The following is a 24,250-nucleotide window of genomic DNA, read 5'->3' on the forward strand; positions in this document are numbered from 1 at the left end:
TCCACAACTGAATTTCCCTCGGGATGGTACGGAGAGGAGTACCACAATGCTTCCCATGGCTTCCTTGTAAGCCCTAGAGCTAAACGTGGGGCCACGGTCAGAATATAATGTGCCTATTGCGTATGTCCCTATAAAGACTCGCAAATCCTCTATAACAGTTCGAGCATCAGCCGAGTACTGGGGCCACACCCATAGGAACGTAGAGCAGGAATCCACTGCAACCATGATATACTTGTAAGCACCATTCAGATTTTAAGGGGGCGCAGTGGTCCAAATAGACACACACCAGTGGTTTGTCTGATATTAATAATAGTGTCTGCGCTGGACGTGTTAAAGTGGAGCCTTTCATCTGCTGGCAGATGTCGCATTTCAAGACGTAGTCCTTAGTCTGCTTTCTTAGTCCCGGCTCCCAATAGCGCTGTTTCAGTAGCAAAACTGTTGCTGTAACTCCTGCATGTGCAGACCCTATACCCTTGTGTGCTGAATTAATCCTAACATACGTTCCATATTTGATATTACTCTATCCCCCACTCCAGGAATTTGAGCAAATGAAACATTGTTTGCATCTAACTTGTAGGAGTATTTTAGTGGAAGCCGTTTCGGTACTGCTGAGTTATTGCATGTAGCAATAATCGCAACCATTATCTCACCATCTGTTCTTGTTTTTGAACGAGTGATTGCAGCTACGGAAGCCTACAGCCCCCTTTGCGGCTTTGTCAGCCAATGAATCCCCTTCAACATGAACGCCATTACGTAGATGACTCACTGTATGTATCACGTGAGCTCTTGGTAGTTCATTTTTCAACTCTACTACCTGTTCCCATAGCGTTTTGTGCTTTATTGTGCCACCTTTTTCATCCTTAAACCCGTTTTGTACCCAGTGATGTAAATATTCATTATATGACTGTACACGGTAAAAGGAATCACACATGATTAGTGTGGGGAATTCTCGATCCGTATTTACCAGTGCCAGCATTAGTGCTTTTAGTTCTGCCAGCTGCGCCATGCATATTGCGAAATGCTTGTGTTTTTGGATTTGGGCTGTACCCTTATTCTACATCTGTTCACTGAGAGAATTAGCGCATTGTAGCCATCTTGGATGTAAAGCTTTAGCGTTGGAAACGCTTGCCTTTGTCACAGCCTCTAAAGCTGGAATCGGGGTAACGGCTTTTGATACACATATCTTCTAACACTTTGTTTGTTTTTCTTTTACTTATCCTGATTGGTTAGTCTATTGTTTCGTTTTCTCTATATTAGTTCTGCTGCATTAATGCGTCTATCTCTTTCTTTCTGGTCCCTGTTTTCTTCTTTCTCTTCTGTTTTTGCTTTTTGCCACTTGGATTGTGGTCATGTCCACCCATAACCGTAACTCATTAATTTATGGGATAACCGTTGTGGTGTTTATTTGCGTTCTTTTTGTCCTGATGGTCATCAATATTCAATGCTGAATTATGCTGTATTATGAACAACCTATAGATTATGTTAGGATATATACTTTTTACCTTTGTACTCAGATATACGTATGGTGAGAAACTTGTATATATCTGTGTTATATATTTAGGTATTTCCACGTCTGTTTTAAATGTATTTATATTTATATTGTCTGTTCATGAGGCTGTGTTTTTAATCCCATCCAATGTTATATGTTTGTATCTTATATATGTTTGTTTCTTATAAATGTATTGTGTGGAATACGTATATTTTTTTGGGTTATGTTTCAGCCCTGACGAAGTTCCGTCCAGGAACGAAACGCATTGGCTGTGCAACCTATTTGGCATAATTGCTACAATAAAGAATTAAATATTTTGGACTAAAGAAGACCCTTTGCTTATATTTGAATGAGTGCGCCTTCCGCCATTTGAAGAAACCTAACGACTATTATATGTTTCCCTTGAGCCAGGGCTCTTTCTCTGACTACAGCAGTCTGTACTTCTGTTAGAATTGTTTCAGTTGATTCAAAACGCATCTCAGCATTTGTGTACAAATGTGATTCGTATGCTATTAGTACTGTCTCACCATCATTATATGTTAGATAGGTGTACCCAGATTGACCCGCAACTATACAGATCACCAGGGTGCATACATTTATGCTTGTCTGTAGGTGTTTTGAAGCTATCATGTCAGCTTGTAAGGAACGAAGAGTACCTGTGTTTTGCTGTGTCCACTGTCTAACTGAAAAGTCAGGTTTTATCAAATCGTTGAAAGGTTTTACTCTTTCTGCATAATCTAAAATGTAAGTTCGGCCAAAGTTCAGGCATACAAGGATTGATTGTACATTTATTAATGACTTTGGAGGTTGGAGCAGTGTGCATTTTTCCAAAAAGTTAGCTGCTAGACTTTTTCCTTTTTTAAGTTGAATTTGTAACCCTCAGAGGCAAATCCCAAAATGATGGTGCTTACGTTCAAGTGTTCATCAAGGTCATCCTCCGTCCGATTTTGAAGTAATTCAGTTACCCAAGCCGAAAACAATCCTGGGCTGTTCTTATACCCCTGGGGGAGTTGACAAAATGGATTCTGGTACCCTAGCACTGAGAAGGCTGTCAAATATCTGCTCTCAGGTGCTATATTTTGGCACAATAATCCATTTGAGATATCTAGTGTTGTTTTGTATTTTTTCCGCACAATGTTATTCATTAATGCAGCATTAAGTGCATTCTGTACTGTACTGCAAATGTTTTAGTGCTTAGTTAAATGTCTGTAATCCAACACTAGACCGTATGTGTTGTCCGGTGGTTTTGATACAAGAAACAAAGGGTTATTCATTTGAGAGGTGCATGTTTCAATCACTCTTTGGTATTCCGGTTGATCTAAGATCTCCCTGACCTGTTATTTAGCTTCTTGCTTTATTGGATACTGCCTTTGTGCAGTAGGAGTATTTTGTAAGGGAATTATGTGGTGGTTTGAATCTTCATCTCATCCAACATGGTTTTTATATAATGTTGGTGCTTGGGCTATCGCCCACTCCTGCGCATATGTATATTTTAAATATTTGGGAACATGGTTCGAGAATGCTGGTAAAATTACTGTTTCTACCCAGGGCAATCCATGGCGAATGCTGGAAGCCAATCCTGTTCAGCTAACAAAATGTCATAGCCAAATGTTAGGTTCTCCCAAAAGAGACCTCTAACAGTCCTGCATTTGTCCCTCTCCCTTTGGAGTGTTATTTCACATAATTTGTGTGGGGCACTTACCCTAGTAACAGGTGTTTCCACCGTGATATAATCATTCAAGTCCACTGTCACCAAAAATTCCATCAGGTTCAGTAGTAGAGTCCTCAGAATTCTAGGCATGTCTAATCTTTAGACCTGCAACCTTCTTCTTTTTGAAATGTGGTTTTTGTTATGGTTTATCTTCTTTTTTGGAAGTATATTCTTGAGCGTGTTGCTTGTCTCTGGACTTTGTATGCTCTTCTTTTCAGTCTGACCATCCTTCTCTCGCTGAGTTTTTCGTTGAAACCTGAAAGGAACGAGAGGAACATGTATCAGTATCCTGATACCTGTCAGGCTTCATAATATTATCCCAATTCCTAAGACTGTACCTCCTTTCGGAGGGCTCCTGTAGAGGAGATCTTCCTCTGGATTGAGATGGGTTTTCTTTAACTTTTAGTTTTTTGTTGTTGTCCCACTTCTTTCTAGAAGAAGCAGGTGTCTGCTTGAAGGTCTCCTTCTTGGGACTACACATCAGTTGTGGTTTTAATGATTTTCCACCCAAACTGTCCCTGCCTAATTCTGCATACGCAGTTACTGTTATTCTTGGTAGTTCACGGTCCTGTTATAAAGGACTGAACTCCCTTAGGCGTTGGTGGATAGCCACTGATGCTGCCTTCCTTTAATATTTGCTAATATTATGGCTGATACATGGGTATAGTTACCTAGTAACTTCATTCCTAAGTTCAAAGCAAATTCTGCTCCAGATTCCATTTGTATTCATCTTAATATATCTGGTATTACTGCTAAGGACTGTATACCATGAGTTATGGTATATATGGGAGCGAAAACTGTATCCTAAGAGGTATAGTCGTCTATCTGTCAACCCACTTCGCGGGGATCACATCCACACCCTCGGGCATTGTAGAGCCATAGCTCTGCCCACAGGCCTTGTTCGCAGGCCACTTGTCGGCTGCCGCAGGCCATGAGGCAATGTGCGTCATGCAGCCTTGATCAGGACTTTGTTGCTGTCATTACCACACCAGGGAATGCCCCTGTAGTCCTGCCTCCACCAGGGCTCCTCAGAACACCATTAAGGCCCTTCATCAGCAGCTTAAAGGCCTTCATCGGCGGAGATCCACGGACCAGTTGCTACGCTGACACCCCCAAACCCCGTATTAATACATACCAGTAAGCAGTGTTAAAATAACTGTAGGTTTCTACTGCACATCATGTGTGTAAGAATCCACAGAAGGTGATTGTTTTTCTTTCAGAAGCGGAATATACTTTTCACTTTTTTTATCTCCTGGATTGCTAAGCTTATCTTCAGTTATCCCTTGCAGTACTTGGTTTCTGAATGTATGCTGTGGCATGTGCAAACCTCCTAGAATTCGCTTTACTGAGGACTACCAGAAGGACTTTGGAGCCCCCTTGTTACTTTCAGTGATACCTCCTATGGCGCATGTGCCTGCTGGGTACCTACATTCTTTGCAGCATCTCATTTATTCCTTCCACTTCTGATTCCTACCATAACCACTACCTCAATTTTTGGTTCCTTCTCTGCCAGCTTCCCTGCCTCTGCCACCCCTGCAGCTTGAGCTGCCACAGCATCAGTCTCTGCCACCAGTGTCATAACCACTTCCATAGCATATTACACCCATGCTTCAGGATATGGGTGAGTTGTAGGAGGACAGCCAGAAACCAAACGCAGAAAAAGATTAAGAAGAAGGTGAGGTAGGTGCAAACAAGGATGGTGAAAATGCTGACCAAGCCAATGATGAATAGCAGGATTTCCAAGTATCTCAAAAAGGCCAGAAAACACAGCCTCAGGCGCATTCACTGCCACATGACATCACCCACTTTCACTCTCTTCTTAAACAGGTAGCTCGAACATTTGATCTGTCTTTTTTGTTTTTTTTTCCAATTTTTATTCAAGTTTTTACAACATATTATTTATTGCCCCTGATTCCCACCCCCCCCACCCCCCATGAGGACAGGTATTTCTATTGTTACATACATAGGTATTGCAGTACACGAATACGATTTCCTTAAGGAGGGAATAAGGAAGAACAGAAAGAAAAAATATTAGCATCAAAACTCAATACACTCTTAATCATACATTTCCTTCTGTCATGATTTTATGAGACACAATTTAGTATTATCAAAAAGGTTGGATTGCGTTATTTGGTGATTAAAGATTTTTGCGTTTAACAAATGCTTTTTCAATTCCTGTATTCAGTGAGCCTGAATCCAATCTAGCAGAGGTGCCCAAATTTTCATGCCTCTCTTCCGAATATTACGCTCCTTTTGTTTATAAATGGCGACCTCGAGACTACATGTCGCGAGTAATCTAGCCTTCCATTGAGGAAAGGATGGTGGAGTGGGATCGAGCCAGGCTGATGCGACACATAGTCGAAAGATAGCCATTGCCACGAAAACCAGCCCTTGAACCTGTCTAGGACGTTCTTTATTAGAAATGCCCAACATAATCTCTTCAGTTGTTATGTTAACCCTAGCATGGGTAATGTCCGAAAGAAACCCAGATATTTCATTTATAACATTTGTTAGGATATTACATGTAGCGAACATATGAACACTGTCTGCAGCGGGGAGCGCACATCGTGGGCAAGTAGTGCCTTTACCAGTCCCCCATTTAGTAATTTTATACGGTGTATAATATAATGAAAAATATGTTTTATAAAACTGCGCCTGTAGTTTTATGGACATTAAGTAAGTAAGTGACAAATCATATGCAATAAGGGGAATGCTGGGTGGAACTTCTAATTTAGTTTGCCATGCCGCCCCATGTTTGTCCATATCATCTGGGAGTAAGGCGTTAAGACTTTCATAGATCTCACCAATTCTTGGGGGCGTGTTGCTGCGTATATTGTCTATGATTTGGCATATTTGAAATTTAATACGACCACCCCCCTTTTTTAGTAGGAAGTCTCTCACCTGAAGATATTAAAAAAAATCCCTGTTTGGGATGTTGTAGTCTTTTTCTAATTCCTCAAATGATTTAATTCCCTGAATAGAAAAGAATCAACCAAGTTGCTCTATCCCTAATGCACCCCAGCTCCGTACATAGGAGTCATGAAATATTTCTGGGAGATCTGTATTCTGAAACACCAGTGTGTAATGGGAAAATCGGCCAAGACCAAGTAGTTTTTTAACCTTTCCCCAGACTTTGACAACACTATTGATGGTTTTGAATTTCACTTTTTTAAGGTGATCATCATTAACGTGTCGCCAGAGACAGCCTGTGCTCCCGTTCCCCAGGATAAGTTCTTGCGGTGTGGGAATACTCAGATCATCTGGGTTAGAGTTTAGTAATCTTATGCTGTAATTCATAACCGAAGCCCAGTAATAAAACATGAAGTTAGGTAAAGCCCACCCCCCACGCTCTCTAGGTAATGTAATCCACTTGAGTGCTCTCCGTGGCTTGCTATAACCCCATAAAAACCGTGAAAACATTGAATCTATATTCCTAAATACATATTGCCCTAAAAAAATACGAAAACTTAGGAAAAAAAACCATCTTCACTAAATTAGTTCTACCTCCAATAGATAGGTGCAAGTTATCTAGACGTGACAGTTCTCTCTTAGTGTGCAACATAAGTGGCTCCAGATTAATATTTACAATGGTCCCAACATCAGCACCAATGCTGACACCCAGGTATGTCGCCTTATCAGTTACTCTCGGATCTCTCATCGCAATCTTAGTATTAAGCACGATCTGTGTCTTACTGGAGTTTAGCTTGTACCCCGAAACTCTACCGAAGTTCTGTGCTTCATTTTCAATCCAATTCCTAGCATTTGTAGGATCCCCTGTGACAATGGCGATATCGTCAGCGTACGCTAAGCATTTTGTTTCTAGACCACGCACACATATAGGGGAAATGAACACGTTTTTTTCGAGCCTGTGTATGAACCCATCAATTTAAATGGCAAAAAGGAGGGGCGAGCAGGGGCACCCCTGCCGTGTCCCCCTGTTGATTTTAAAATTGTCAGATAACTCCCCATTGATCAGTACCCTGGCACTGGGATTAACATATAGCTGTTGGATCGCTGTAATATATTTCTTACCTATGCCACAGTTTAGCATGGCGGCCCACAGGAACTTCCAGGAGACCCTATCAAACGCCTTCTCTGCGTCAAGCAGTATAAGCGCCATAGGGTCTCCTGTCGTTTCCGTGTGGTCAAAAAGGGATATAGCTCTTTGCACATGGTCAGTCGTAGATCTACCTGGTATAAACCCGTGTTGTCTTTCAGAGACTATATTATGGATCCGTGTTGCTAATAATTTAGAATATACTTTGGAGTCCCCATTAATCAATGTAATTGGTCGGTACAACCCCATTTCCTGGGGATCTTTGTTTTTCTTGGGGAAAACTATTATTTTGGCAACTGACCAGGATTTCGGTGGGTTCCCTCCTTGAAAGATGTTTTGAAATAGTTCAGTCATGATAGACTTGAGCTGTGGTGCAAATTTAATATAGAATTCAGTTGGAATCCCATCCAGGCCTGCAGCTTTCCCAGTGGCTAAGGAGTTCATAGATAGTAGGATTTCCTCCCAACATAGTGCGCTATCTAGGATCTAGAACATTTGATCTGTCAATGAAGTTTGTAAAAAAAACAATTATTTTAAGGAAGAGCTCAGAAATCTGTAATATTGATCCTAATCTATGGTTCTCGTAGTGCTTCCATGCGTAGAGAAGAAGTGTAGGGCTCCAGACTCACACTGGCAGCTTTACTGGTCAGCCCTATCAGATCCATTATCATTGCAAAGGTACAAAAGGAGTGGTGTGGCTCACTGGTTAGAGGTGGCAGACCCCGGAGCAGAGGACGGCCTGGGACCAGGGTTCAATTCCCGACGCGGCAGAGTCTTGGACCAGGGTCAACGGACTCTATAATTCTCGCCTCTGTGCCTACTCTAACTAGGGATCACACTCGGCAACTCTGGGCATTAGCTTGCCTCATCTCCACAACGGCCCCCAACATACGGCGGGGATGCCTGGTTTGGAGATCTCAAATGTCCACTTCGCAGAATCACTTTTTAGATGTACATAAGCCAAATTGAGATTCAGTAACTTGTTTTGATATTTGGAAGGAGTTTGTTTAGGGCGTCTCTTATAAATCCCAAATTTTAGTGGTAGGTATTAGTTAATGTTTTGCAACCGAATTATAGTCGCAAAACATTCATTTTTTACCGTCTACTGAAGGATAGTGTTAACCATTTTCAAATGGGAAAGAGCCCCAATGGAACCCCTAACCATTTTATAATTTTCCCAAAAATAATTTTTAAGAGCAGGCAGTGGTCCCATTGACTACTCCCATGCACCACTGCCTACCCTCATATTTGTGAGAGTTTAAAGTATTGGCATTGTAATGACAATGCCTTTTATTTATACGTTTTGATAATTAACACATAAATAAAAGGCATTGTCATGTGCAATGACAATAACTCAAACTTTTGTAAATGTGAGACCTATGCAAAGAAGTGGGCGCCATTGTCCCGGACTGCTTAGAAAGTGAAAGCTCGCATGGCGCACTGAATGTTCAGGAAAGCATGTCATGCCTGCAGTAGGAGAAACTACTTAAAGCAAATAGTGTTTACCGACTAAAAATGACTCACCATGTAACAACCGAAGTAAAAGGGCCAGTCCTCATGGGAGGTTACGAATGAAGACAAGGGGGTACAAAGGAGGGACTAACAAGCCTGTTAATGAATTAAAAGCAAGCATTTACAAAGGACAATGACACCAGCCAATGACAAATATGGGTGGAGAGTGGACAGGGCTTCCATTCCATACTCCTATACAGCATGGCTCACAGAGCAGCACATGCCCAGGATCAGCCTAACAAATAAAACCTAAAATGTTTCATTTTTCGTTTAAAACTCATCCTTTTTTCCTTTAAGAAAGTTGAATTTTTAAAACAAAAATTTGCTTTATTAAAAATTAAAAAGCCATCACAGACATGGTGGTCTGCTGACCCAAGCAGACCACCATTCCTGTGGTTGCTGTGATTCCCAGTGGGTCACAAATTACGACCTACCTCATTAATTTTCACGAGGTAGGTCTATTATTTACCCCACTAGGAATCTCTATTTTAAAATATATTTTTAGTACATTGGGAATTATGATTTCCAAATTGCAATTCTTTAAAAATTGCAATTTGGAAATCACTATTCCTAATTTTGTGTACATATGGCCCTTAGTTCTGCTATACCAGACAAATGCACCTGAACAGAAGAGTCAGTTTTATGACAGCCCTATCCATACAAGTACTAAATGCTCTAGCTATTCTAGGCTGATATGACCACCATATGTGGAATGGTTCCTTTCCCAATCATCAACCTCGTTCCCAAAAGGGGTACACTGAAGCAAAAATTATCATGAAGAAAAGTGGCAACATCTGGGCCACCATAATAGATGCAGAAATGTGTTCTGTCAATTCGCTGAAGCTTCTGTTTGCACACTAGAGTGGACAAGAAGCACCCTGCGCCATCCGGACGTTTCTAAGCAAGATTCTTGTAATGCCTTTTAATGGGGATTTTCTTTTCAGGAAGTTTGTAGACACGGCGATTAAGGGGATCAAGATAGATACAGATGCTGCTTGTTCACTGGTCGGGCAGCAATACAGGTGTCTACCAACTATTGAGGCTCCAGAGATCTTAGTCCTTCACAGGAGGTTCTTTCCTTTATAACACACACGGCGGGCAATATCATCTTTACCACCAGTCCAATGTTCCTATTTAATCAGGGTGCACCTATGGCAAAGGTTCCAGGTAAGAAAAGGACTGTGTCACAATCATGCTGTCAAGATGCCAATAAAACAGTCCCTCTTAGCGATACTAGAACTTCGGACACTTATTTTTTTAAATTTATTACACAACAAACACAAGCAATATCTTAGGTTTATCGTGGTGTGGAAGCTTTATCTACTCAACATACTTCCCTTCAGCCAAAAATCAGCCCCAAGTGTTTTAACCTAGTGTTTTATCCCTGTGCGGTCCATTTTAAGAAAAGGAGTCATCAATGGTTCCTATACCAGGGTGACTGGCTCCTAAAAGCTTCATCAGCAAGAGAAGAAATACCAAATGTCCTAGTTCTTAAGGCAATTTACTTACAAGTCTGTGAACACCACTGGTACGTCAAAAAATCACCCCAGCACACCTCTAGCGATTGTTACGATGTCCCAGTCTATTGCCATACTAAAAGTGCAGAGAAGACGCCGAACGACTATTCTCCACTGACATAGAACCGAAGGGAGAAAGGATCACGCTCACCGATGGGGGCTTTGATCTTATGTTGAAAGTTTTCCTCTTGGATGGTATGAGAGTAAAACTGGCCAAAGGGCACTCAAAGCACAGTGTTTTTGGCAGTGGCAGCTAATTATTTTGCCCTGAGGAAATTGCCTGATAAATACCAAGGCAATGAAACATGTCGGCTGTAAGCAGGGTGTGAATCGATAGGTAGTATTCACATCTCTCTTTTTCATGTGTATGTGTTTACTGTTTGCAAAAAAGGAACGCGAGTAAAAGTTTTTTGTCCTGTTTGCACAGTAACCTTTTTTTGTTATATGTTGAACGTTGTTAGTCCTTGTCACATATAAGTTTGTGTTCACTGCACCATTCACTGTCTCCTTTCTTTTTTTGGGGTCTTGGACACGTTTACGTTAAAGCTAGGTGGCACCGATGATGAGAACAGGGCCATCCTGGTGAGTACCAACCAGTTGTCACATTGGTGGTGCGCCCGTGAGGTGCCACCTAGCTATTCACGCATTTTTTTCGTCGTCCTTTTTGGTGAATGTGGGTCCTGTGTTGTCTGTAAAGTTTGTTGATCAGAGTTTAGCTGCCTTTTAGTATGGCAATAGACTGGGACATCGTAACAATCTCTAGAGCTAGAGGTGTGCTGGGGTGATTTTTTGACGTACCAGTGGTGTTCACAGACTTGTAAGTAAATTGCCTTAAGAACTAGAACATTTGGTGTTTCGTTGACTTTCTGAGTGGAGGGCGTCCTAGTTCTGTTTTTCCCTCTTGACTCCTATTTGCATGTGCGCAGAATACTGAGAACCTGTGGTCTGGGCTTCCATTGCAGCATCTCCACCCAAGCTATATCAATACAATCGGTGATGCCATGGGTAGCTGTTGCTTGCATGCTGGAACTATCTGCCATACGGTTTATGATCCGACGAGGAGAAACAGCTTAACATCAACACCCCAGATTTAAGGCTAATTGCTGTGGCCTATAGTCATTCTTATTAAGATTGAGAAATCAGTTGGGACTCATACAGACCTCATTATATTTTACATTAACAAGCATAGAATCATTATGCCATGAAACCTGCCAGTGGAAGCTCCTTGCCTTGGTACTGTGCCGTCACAAATAACTTATGCATCTCAGCAGATTATATTGATGTTTCCCCAAAACACCAAGGAGATACCCCCATGAATGTCCTTATCAGACTGCTACTAATCGAAGTTCCATCAGTTGCAGCGTATGTTCATATACTGTGGTTGGACCCAACTGAATTTCTTTGCAACCTAAAGGACAAAACATTCCAGCTCTTTGCCTGCAGGCATTGGCAACCAAGGTCACTGGCACAGTGGAATGTCTTTACCTACTCCTTTCCACAATTTCCTCTGGTCCCCAGAGTTCTGCTCAATGTCAGGAACCAATTCTGCACACCAATTCTCATCGCACCAGCATGTGTGTAAAACAATAATAATATGCCGAAGTACTTAGGGGCTGATTTACAGGTTGGCAGCGAGGGTACTCCATTACAAGTGTGACAGAATACCCTCTCTGCCAAACTGAAGGCCCACCCATCCTATTTACAGTGAGGTGGACATTAAGTCAGCGATGGAAACTACTCCATTTTCGTTGCCAATATACTCCTCCAACTGCAATAGGGAGTTAAGGCATTCAGAGGTATGGCTATTTGCTCACCGCCGATTTACAGTGGGCTGTCGAATTACCAGTGTTTACTTTCCCTTACCACCTTGAAAAGAATAGCGCTAAGAGACAGTAAAGACTTTTAAATGACCTCCAGACCATGATAAGAAACTATCATGATATGAGGGTCATTCCTTTTTATTTATTCAGACACAAAACCACGGGTTGGGATTTTGTTCTTGAAAAAACAAGTTAAAAGTATTACCAGCAGTAAAGTCATTTTGATTGTACTATCTGTCAAACTTTTACCTCTTTGATAGGAATCGCAGTGACATAGTTTCCTTTCAATAAATAGAGATGTCTGTTGGGCCGGTGAACAGGTACTCCAAACTCTAAATCAGTGCCTTTGTGAGCCCCACCATATGCCAATCATCTTGAAGTTACATCTTAGCATCCTATCAAAATAGAACTGATGGTTGTGCTCCAAGGAATATAAGCCGGTTCTAGTATAGATATGCCTCTCTTCCCTGTTTTAACGCATGATGCTAAATAGAACCATTTTGTGTATACTTTGCAGGGTGGTGTCTTCATAAAATCCTGTCGCAGCCCCATGCAATACTGCCATACTTACTGCACTTAGACAAATAAAGTGTCAAATATGCTTTATTTTCGATGCATCTGGCTATCATTTTCAGGTACAGATAGTCTTTGAGTACACCTTCAAAAACAATCATCTAAGACCTCACCCCTACATCAATCTCCATTCCTGTGGGAACTCAATAATGTGCTTAGTTCACGCATCCCATCCCCATTTGAGTCTAGTTACCTGTTTGACTTGACATACCTCTCTTGGAATTCAGCACGTTTCCTAATTTGACATCAGCAAGTTGAGAAGGGTGGGTTCAGGTGTTCATAGTCAAGGCACTTCTTCACCAAACACTATCTCAAAGCGTTTACTAACATTGTTCATGCTGAATATACTCTCTTACTATTCCAGGGCAGGTCAGTAGCACTTCATTCCTTCTTCCCAAATCCAGTTTCCAATGTAAAATGGACTCTGCGTTCTTTTGATCTCAGTAGATGCTTTACGTTCAGCTTTGACGGAACAAAAGCGTTTATATCTTAAGTTCAGCTCTATGTCTCATTTGGATGCCTTGGTTAATTAAAGAGTGGTTTTGTCGGGTAGAAACGCAAAGAATTTAAAAATGCTGTTAATGCAATCAAAGAACGCCCTCTGAAAACGAAAATACACAAATACAGGCCCTCACAATGAATGAACAGAAGACCTGAGATCAATTAGTTGTACTATGTATTTATCTGAATTAAATTAATTCAAATTGATGTTTCATACATTTCGTACATTGACTGTCAAGGTGAATTAAAAGTGCAAATACGTGACAATGGTGAATAATGATCACGTGGTGAAGAAGTATATACAATGAAGAGTCAATCCAATACAATCAATATATACAAATATATACAAGTATTTTTCTCTGGTGGCCATGTACTGGTTTATGTCTAGAGATTCTTTTTATTTATTTCATTTGTGTAGAATCCTAGAGGTACTAGGCCTTTGAAGAATGTCTGACATTCTTCAAAGGCCTAATATCTCTAGACATAAACAAAATCTGAGATGTGGTGGTATCTACGGGGAGTAAAGTGCTCAGCATATTCATCTGACTGGCTAAAATTTAGGCAATTTCAAATGTAGGGAATGTGCTGCTAAACAAACACTGTTGCTTTTCTTGTTTGTTGCTAGTTTAATACAGTTTTTCTTAAGTAAGTTAAAGTTTTTTGTATTGATATTAAGAAATCAATTCCAAAAAGGAAAACAAAATGAAATTTCAGTATCATCTAAAATTCCATGTTTTCTCACTGATTGCCTTTCAAGTTTACAGAAGATAAAAAAAATTCATGATGTAGTTAAGAGTGAATTAACCAAGTAGTTTATTATTTCGAAATAATATCTACCTCAAACATTGTAATTTTGTATCTTATGGATTGGACAGCATTATTGTTAGTTTTGATTAGGTTTCTTTAAATACACACACTCACTCTTATTCTATATTGGTTGTTTCAAAACCAGTCTTTTTTGTGACAAATGTATTTATGTTTTGACCAGGCATATTTGTATACTTAATACCGTTTTGCATTTCCTCCTGTTTTTTTTTTACAGATTGTAATTTATGTAATTTTTAGGTCCATTCAAAAATATGTTATCATACTATATTTGGGAGAGTGTTTCAATGTTAAACAAATGATATTACTTAGAAAATATCAAACAGGCCGAAATGACGACTGTCAATTACTCTGCAAAAATACCAGGTATTCCTAGCCAAATGATGGGATGATTCAAACATGCTAGGATAGATACCAATGCTGAAGGACAACAGTTAAATGTAAGTTATTTGTTATCTAACCCTATGCAAACATCGTAAGAATGATGTTGGAGATACTAGACAAGATATTTTGATTAGATAACAACGATTTAAATAAATAGGACAAAAGCAAGCTGCAAAAGTGAAGTGAGAGAGAGAAAGTGGAAGGAGATATAATACAGAAAGGTCATGCAAGTGGGAACAAAATCAATAAATACAATTTGGGAAATCAAGATGGATATAGGGATCAAGTTGGAATTAAAAACAAAATGCCACGGGAGAAGAAAAAGAAAGGCTAAAGGTTAATTCTACTGTTTTAAGAGAGGAATGTATGGAAAGAAAAAAACAATTTGGATAAACAGGAGTATTTTATTCAAAGACCCTACAGTGCATGAAAATAGAACAATCAAATCTGGCCCTACGAGATTTTGAAGGGAGAGGGAATTCAGACCAGGTAACATGACTTAGCACCATTATTGCATCACAAAATGCTGGACTGCTCACAAAAAGTCATTTGGCAATTTCCAATGCGCTGTTTGTGAGTGGCCCAATAATACATGAAGCCTTCTTAGGATTTGCAAGAGAATTTGACAAACTGATCTTAGTGTCTACTCTGCAAGGCGTTTGTACAGACTGTCCTGTCAGGAAGTGGGGGCTAAACCTTTTGAGACATTTAAGCACGTACCAGGCTCATCTGAAAGTGATCCTCTTGTCTACAGTTCCCCAGTGGAGGGACACATGACTGGTGCATATACTTCTAGATCTCTTCAACTTGAGGGCCAGATTTGCTGTCAATCTCTTTCTTTTGTAAGCCTCCTACTATGGTATTTACCTATTCAAACTTAAACCGCGGCGGTTTTTCCGCCGTGGTGCGAGCGTTCTAAAGGGTGCACCCTAGGGGTTAATACAAGGCGCTACAATTGTATTACTGTGGTTTTGTTCAAGATTCAGCAGCACTTGCTTAGTTTGTTGCAAAATCAAGAATTCTGATCGCACCACTATCCCCGTGTCTGTGCCACAAGTGAGACTGGAATCCCACAGTACTGTAAGAAATTTGCCAGTTTTGCCTAAAGATCATGGAAGGCCAAACACCTCAGGACGCTGGGGGCATTTACCTAAAGCCCGAAGTTTGTTGAATGACCCCAAAAGAAAATCCCAAATTAATTTCTATTAAGCAATAATGTATCAACACTGTTCAATTGTGTTATGTCTTCTAATCCACTTTTTAAGTTGTCAAATGTTATTAGTTGTATAAGGAAAATATTAAACTTCAGGGATCACAGTATAGACCAATGGCGTGCTCCACAATTCATCTCCATTTCAAAGAAGAACAAGCATTAGAAATGCAATCGGGCTCGGATTTATTTGAGTTTGAGCTAATGGCATTGTAAATGCCAATGTATTGTTGCTTGTGTTATGGAGTGTGTTCATGTGGTGTGTACTGCCAGTGATCTCCTTGTGAGTGTGAGAATATTGCACCGTTACTGTCTGTGATGTCCTTCTTGTGAGTGTGAGAAGCTTGCACCTCTGCTGCCTGTGGTCTCCTTGTGAGTGTAAGAAGCTTGCACAGCTGCTGCCTGTGATGTCCTACTCACTACTCTACTCTACTCACTACTCTACTCACTACTCTACTCACTACTCTACTCACTACTCTGCTCACTACTCTGCTCACTACTCTACTCACTACTCACTACTCTACTCACTACTCTACTCACTACTCTACTCACTACTCTACTCACTACTCACTACTCTGCTCACTACTCTACTCACTACTCTACTCACTACTCACTACTCACTACTCACTACTCACTACTCTACTCACTACTCACTACTCACTACTCTACTCACTACTCACTACTCTACTCACTACTCACTACTCTGTTCACTACTCACTACTCTGCTCACTACTCACTACTCTGCTCACTACTCACTACTCACCACTCACTACTCTACTCACTACTCTACTCACTACTCTACTCACTACTCTACTCACTACTCTACTCACTACTCTACTTACTACTCACTACTCTACTCACTACTCTACTCACTACTCTACTCACTACTCTGCTCACTACTCTACTCACTACTCTACTCACTACTCACTACTCTGCTCACTACTCTGCTCACTACTCTACTCACTACTCACTACTCACTACTCTGCTCACTACTCTACTCACTACTCTGCACTCACTACTCACTACTCTACTCACTACTCTACTCACTACTCTACTCACTACTCACTACTCTGCTCACTACTCTGCTCACTACTCTACTCACTACTCTACTCACTACTCTACTCACTACTCTACTCACTACTCTACTCTACTCACTACACTACTCTACTCACTACTCTACTCTACTCACTACTCTACTCACTACTCTACTCACTACTCTACTCACTACTCTACTCACTACTCTGCACTCACTACTCACTACTCTACTCACTACTCTACTCACTACTCACTACTCTACTCACTACTCTACTCACTACTCTACTCACTACTCACTACTCTACTCACTACTCTGCTCACTACTCTACTCACTACTCTACTCACTACTCACTACTCTGCTCACTACTCTGCTCACTACTCTACTCACTACTCTACACACTACTCACTACTCTGCTCACTACTCTACTCACTACTCTACTCACTACTCACTACTCTACTCACTACTCACTACTCTGCACTCACTACTCACTACTCTACTCACTACTCACTACTCTACTCACTACTCTACTCACTACTCACTACTCTACTCACTACTCTACTCACTACTCTACTCACTACTCACTACTCTGCTCACTACTCACTACTTTACTCACTACTCTACTCACTACTCACTACTCTACTCACTACTCACTACTCACTACTCTACTCACTACTCTACTCACTACTCTACTCACTACTCACTACTCTGCACTCACTACTCTGCACTCACTACTCTGCACTCACTACTCTGCACTCACTACTCTGCACTCACTACTCACTACTCACTACTCAAGTACTTTCAATGCAAGGTGACTCTCATTGATGCTTTCTAACTCAGGTAGGAAAAGACACTACTTCCAAATAAAGAGTGTCCGATGAAGTATGTAGCTCACAAGGGTGGGAGGAGTGGTGACGGTTCAACCTATGTGTTCCCAAAGTGAGTCACCCTCGGAAGGCCTGAAATGTTTATTCAAAAGACAAAACATGAGTAATAATCTCAAAAGTGCTCTGGGTGGCAATTAGCATGGTAGTAGCAAACATTTGCACTGTCAACCCGCATGAGGCACCGATGCCCTACTTGCTCGGTTCTGCTTTTAATGCAGTAAACCACTACAACTTGTGGGAAAGCCAGGTGTTGGCTTTTAGCTGTCAAATGCATTTCCCTTCGGAGAAATATGCACACTACTCACTACTCACTACTCTACTCACTACTCACTACTCTACTCACTAACCACTACTCACTACTCTACTCACTACTCACTACTCTACTCACTACTCTACTCACTACTCTACTCACTACTCTACTCACTACTCAACTCACTACTCTACTCACTACTCACTACTCACTACTCTACTCACTACTCACTACTCTACTCACTACTCACTACTCTACTCACTACTCTACTCACTACTCACTACTCTGCTCACTACTCTACTCACTCCTCTACTCACTACTCACTACTCTACTCACTACTCTACTCACTACTCACTACTCTACTCACTACTCTACTCACTACTCTACTCACCTCACTACTCTACTCACTACTCACTACACTGCACTCACTACTCACTACTCTACTCACTACTCTACTCACTACTCTGCACTCACTACTCACTACTCTGCACTGACTACTCACTACTCTACTCTCTACTCTACTCACTACTCTACTCACTACTCTACTCACTACTAACTACTCTGCTCACTACTCTGCTCACTACTCTACTCACTACTCTACTCACTACTCACTACTCTACTCACTACTCTACTCACTACTCTACTCACTACTCACTACTCTACTCACTACTCACTACTCTGCACTCACTACTCACTACTCTACTCACTACTCACTACTCTACTCACTACTCTACTCACTACTCTACTCACTACTCACTACTCTACTCACTACTCACTACTCTGCTCACTACTCACTACTCTACTCACTACTCTACTCACTACTCACTACTCACTACTCACTACTCTACTCACTACTCTACTCACTACTCACTACTCTACTCACTACTCTCTACTCTGCACTCACTACTCTGCACTCACTACTCTGCACTCACTACTCACTACTCACTACTCAAGTACTTTCAATGCAAGGTGACTCTCATTGATGCTTTATAACTCAGGTAGGAAAAGACACTACTTCCAAATAAGAGTGTCCGATGAAGTATGTAGCTCACAAGGGTGGGAGGAGTGGTGACGGTTCAACCTATGTGTTCCCAAAGTGAGTCACCCTCGGAAGGACTGAAATGTTTATTCAAAAGACAAAACATGAGTAATAATCTCAAATGTGCTCTGGGTGGCAATTAGCATGGTAGTAGCAAACATTTGCACTGTCAACCCGCATGAGGCACCGATGCCCTACTTGCTCGGTTCTGCTTTTAATGCAGTAAACCACTACAACTTGTGGGAAAGCCAGGTGTTGGCTTTTAGCTGTCAAATGCATTTCCCTTCGGAGAAATATGCACACTACTCACTACTCACTACTCTACTCACTACTCACTACTCTACTCACTACTCACTACTCTACTCACTACTCTACTCACTACTCTACTCACTACTCACTACTCTACTCACTACTCTACTCACTACTCACTACTCACTACTCTACTCACTACTCTACTCACTACTCACTACTCTACTCACTACTCTACTCACTACTCTACTCACTACTCACTACTCTGCTCACTACTCTACTCACTCCTCTACTCACTACTCACTACTCTACTCACTACTCTACTCACTACTCACTACTCTACTCACTACTCTACTCACTACTCTACTCACCTCACTACTCTACTCACTACTCACTACGCTGCACTCACTACTCACTACTCTACTCACTACTCTACTCACTACTCTGCACTCACTACTCACTACTCTGCACTCACTACTCACTACTCTACTCTCTACTCTACTCTCTACTCTACTCACTACTCTACTCACTACTCTACTCACTACTCTGCTCACTACTCTGCTCACTACTCTACTCACTACTCACTACTCTACTCACTACTCTACTCACTACTCTACTCACTACTCACTACTCTACTCACTACTCACTACTCTGCACTCACTACTCACTACTCTACTCACTACTCACTACTCTACTCACTACTCTACTCACTACTCACTACTCTACTCACTACTCACTACTCTGCTCACTACTCACTACTCTACTCACTACTCTACTCACTACTCACTACTCACTACTCTACTCACTACTCACTACTCTACTCACTACTCTCTACTCTGCACTCACTACTCTGCACTCACTACTCTGCACTCACTACTCTGCACTCACTACTCTGCACTCACTACTCACTACTCACTACTCAAGTACTTTCAATGCAAGGTGACTCTCATTGATGCTTTATAACTCATGTAGGAAAAGACACTACTTCCAAATAAGAGTGTCCGATGAAGTATGTAGCTCACAAGGGTGGGAGGAGTGGTGACGGTTCAACCTATGTGTTCCCAAAGTGAGTCACCCTCGGAAGGCCTGAAATGTTTATTCAAAAGACAAAACATGAGTAATAATCTCAAATGTGCTCTGGGTGGCAATTAGCATGGTAGTAGCAAACATTTGCACTGTCAACCCGCATGTGGCACCGATGCCCTACTTGCTCGGTTCTGCTTTTAATGCAGTAAACCACTACAACTTGTGGGAAAGCCTGGTGTTGGCTTTTAGCTGTCAAATGCATTTCCCTTCGGAGAAATATGCCTAGCGGCTCAATTACCAGTCATTCACAATACACTACAGCGCTGAGCACGAGTGATGTGGCTTTGACATTTAACCTCTGACCCTTAAATATTTGCTAGCTTTTAAACTGATTGTGTACAATTACCCCATCACGTCAAGCGCTGATTTATCATCCCGTCCAATAGCTTGTGCTCCAGCAAACGCTAAACTGAGACGCCTGTTTCAGAACACTTAAATATTTTACTGTCCATTATATATGCGAAAAGTGCTCCCCTGCAAAACAACTGTCAGGATCGGACAAGGGACTGCTTTAGACCTCACATAGTTTTACATTGAACTCGCTCACCGCTCAGACCATCTGGATTGCATTACACGGGCACTCTGACAGCTCCTAATCAAGATTAATAGTCTGCCGTGCGTGCGCGTAACCACACACATTATGCCATCAAAATACCTAAAATGGCCGACTACAATTAAATATAGCCTATGGCATCAAGGCTACTAAAAATACTGCACAGCGAAGACGAATCACTAGGCAGATGCCATAAAAAACGTGGCGCGCACTAAGGAATGTGGCAGCCCGGACCCCTTTCAGAATTATTTTTTTTTCTAATACATAAGAGCTCGGAAGCTCCGCCCCACTTTGTGGTGACGTAGGCCCGAGCCCTAAAAAAGGGCCAGTTTTGTCCCTTTGTGTGGAGCCATGAAAGAAGGATCGAATATACTATTTGCCTTGCCCAATGCAGCGGTTTTGGACCCAACCCTACAGAGCGAAATGTCAAAGTTCACGATTTGAACGTTGTGGATAATCACAGGCGGACAAGAAAGGACACATCTCCTTAAGCTACTGCTGCCAGTGCATTAACACGTAGTACCAGTAGGAGAATTGTGGTGCTGTTCTGATGCATAAACCAGACTGATATGAGTTTACTGAATTGACTACCTTCTTTAAAACTTTTCATAGCCTGTGCATCAGCAGTTTAGTAAATTGACTGGGTGGAGGGATGTTTTTTTCCCAAAAAGTAGAGTTTCTTTAAATTGTCAGTAATGTGACCTGAAAAGGCAGATTTTTCTTCTGTATTAGGAATCCAGGGTGAGAAACAGGCACCTTTTTGAGGGTGACTAGTCCAGGTAATGCATTTTAGTCGGAACATGTAAGCTTGTGGTGATGAAAAAATGTCAATAGTAGATTCCTCCACTTCCTGGAAATACATTCGGCGGAGAGGTGTGGGCCCTGTAAGGTATTAGCTGATTGGAATATGTTGTTCCCTAGTTGCAGGTTGCCAGGTATCCTGTTGTTTGTTGGCTGTTGCTTGTGGAGTATCAGCAATATTTTATTTAAAGAACCATTGAAAGAGTATTAATTTCTCTAAAGATCCAGCTAGACATGGCAGAGGGCATCTTGGAGTTGTAAATGACCACGGAATTTGTGAAAGCTCTTTTAGTTTGTTAATCTCTGCTTTAGCCTTGCTGATGAAATCTATTTTTTTTTCTCCTTAAAATAGCCTTTACAGCTAGGCCATGTCCAACCTCACATGTAGCATTGCTTCAGCCAAATGCAGGATAGAGTGACTGCAGGGCTTAGCTAGTGTGGTTTCTGGCGTATTGTTTCCATTTCATTTTTATTCTCTCTGGTCTTCAGGAGGAGTACAGACCACTTGTGGCTATTTTGGGTCCTCGGACCATTGAGAAATATGTATGTATTTTTAATTTTTATTTTGGCTTCTGTATTTGCCCCATTGCACTGGGGAAAAGGGATGTCCTCCTTGCTTAGTAATATACCTTTCTTTTAAGACAAGGGATCCAAACATCACATTGCGAAATGGAGCGGCATAAGAAATGTTCCTGTTGCAGCTAGCCAAACAAATCACACAGGCTGCAGTCCCTCAAAGGAAGATGTGGGAAAGTGCTCCCTCATCCACTGGGATTCCCTTATGTTTTAAATTTGAGGTCCAGAAAGATGAGTCCTCTCAACATATTTCATTTAACCCTTCAAAGCCCACCCCAAACCCTTTTGTATGCAAAAGACCCTATTCTGATTTAAGTTATACTTTCATCAAAAGCTTCAGTAGTTTGTGCTGTAGTAGAGAGCAAATATTCCTCTGGGACTCACATCAGGAAACATACATTTTTTGAATTAATCTACCCTTAATTACACCCAGACAAATCTGCAGGAAAGTTGATAAGCCAATGTATAGCCAGTTGCACTAATCTCATCCAAAATTTCATGCAGATTCGCCAAACAGGTCAAAGTTATTAGCAAGCCAAAAATGCATTTTCAGGGAAGGCAAAATGTAACCTTAACTACACTGATGCCGTTGACAACTGTGTAATATAGCTCAACGATGTATCATAAATTATACTGCCAACCATTCTTTCATAGGTACTCTGATTTCTCTCCTTCATCATGTTGAAAGGCTGAGCCTCATCAGTTGCTGTTCAACTCTGATGTGATCTGCAATTATATATAGATCTTATATATAGATCTTTCTAAAATAGGCTCACTAATTCGCAGATTATTTTTTCCCAGCTGTAAATCAACATTTCAGTTGTGCTCTTAAAAAGTATACCATAAATGTCAAATAGATCCGTTAATAATGTTTTGTATCTATGGGATGGTTGTTGAAGCATTTGCCAATTAATAGTTTTTATGTGATGTCCTTTAAGGTCTTTTCTGTCGTTTAGCATTAATGGAAACTTGCTTATATTTTAATGTATGTAAAATGCTTTTTCATTGAAGTTATCGTTTTGTGGCTTGCAAATACCTGCCTATTGAATGAATTCTTCCTTTCTTATGTTTTTTCTGCAGTTTCGGTATGCAGATTGTATGGACATCATCTTCATGATAATTGGAACCATAGGTGCTTTGGCACATGGCACGGCTATTCCCGCAATGCTAATCGTTTTTGGAGAAATGAGTGATAGTTTAGTCTGCCGTAATTCATCAATATCAAATTCATGTAAGACAAAATGCATTCATATTCATTTTTGTTTTCCCTTTCAAACATTGTGTACCTCGTGGCTTTAGAAGATTTTGAAATAGATGTTAAATTTGGCTCGATATGTTTCAAAATCTCATTTGTGATAGTAACTTCTGTTTAGATGCTGGAATGCCTTAAATCTGGCCTGTACTATTGTTGTGATACACTTGAGGTTGTGTTGCGCTCTGCAAAATATTGTAAATACAGTGGCAGCAATGGTGATGTATCATTGTACTGACTGTAGAAAATAAGCAGGGGGTAATAATCGGCTAACAGTGGCCAACATAAACTTATTTCATTCTCAAGGGAAGTTTAATATTTAATAAACATTTTTTTAAGGGGGCGTGGTTTGAAATGCCGAGATGGCAATCACTCTTTGTTGCGCCACTAAAATGCGTACAAATTAAATGCAGGTGTTCAGCATCAGCAGTTAATCCAGCTGCCTGTGGCAGTTTTGAAAGAGGGGCACCCAAGTCCCCTCTCCCACGCTGTCAGTGGAGCCATTCCATGTTGTCGGGGGCCAGCTCGTCGGCGGCCTGCATTTGGGATCCGCGGCCCTATGAGGCCTGATGACAGACTACTTCTCCTATCCGTGGACTAAGTTCCTCAAGAGGATGAGGTGAGTGGGGGAGCCAGTGCACGGTGAAGCCATTTTCACTCTTACTCCTGAGCCGGAGGTACTTACAGTGGGAAGCGGCGAAGAGAGGAGAGGCGACAAGGATGAGGAGGAGATTTGCTTCACCAGTCAGTGGGTTGCAGGACGATGGCTGAAGCCCACCCACAGGGTCCTGAGCCAGGTGGGGCCTAGTGGCGAAGCTTCACCATTTGACCGTGGCCTTTCACGAAAACTAGCGACCTATGACTCATTCACTGGAAAAATGTCATATCAGAATTTTTAGTATAAAGAGCTTGCCTCCAGTGGTTG

At 41.3% G+C, this 24,250-nt stretch overlaps 1 protein-coding gene across 6 annotated transcripts in view; it reads left to right on the forward strand.

The window, feature by feature from the left end:
• Window positions 1–24,250, forward strand: part of LOC144784606 (ATP-binding cassette sub-family B member 5-like) — a 1,313,284-nt gene that overhangs the window by 775,975 nt on the left and 513,059 nt on the right. For all 6 annotated transcript variants that reach the window (XM_078663518.1, XM_078663516.1, XM_078663520.1 and 3 more), the window contains one exon: window positions 23,154–23,304. In XM_078663518.1, the coding sequence (XP_078519644.1) occupies window positions 23,154–23,304 (151 nt within the window). The remainder of the gene's footprint in view (window positions 1–23,153; window positions 23,305–24,250) is intronic.

This window comes from Lissotriton helveticus, chromosome 10, assembly GCF_964261635.1.
Source record: "Lissotriton helveticus chromosome 10, aLisHel1.1, whole genome shotgun sequence".
In the NCBI taxonomy this organism is placed as follows: domain Eukaryota; kingdom Metazoa; phylum Chordata; class Amphibia; order Caudata; family Salamandridae; genus Lissotriton; species Lissotriton helveticus.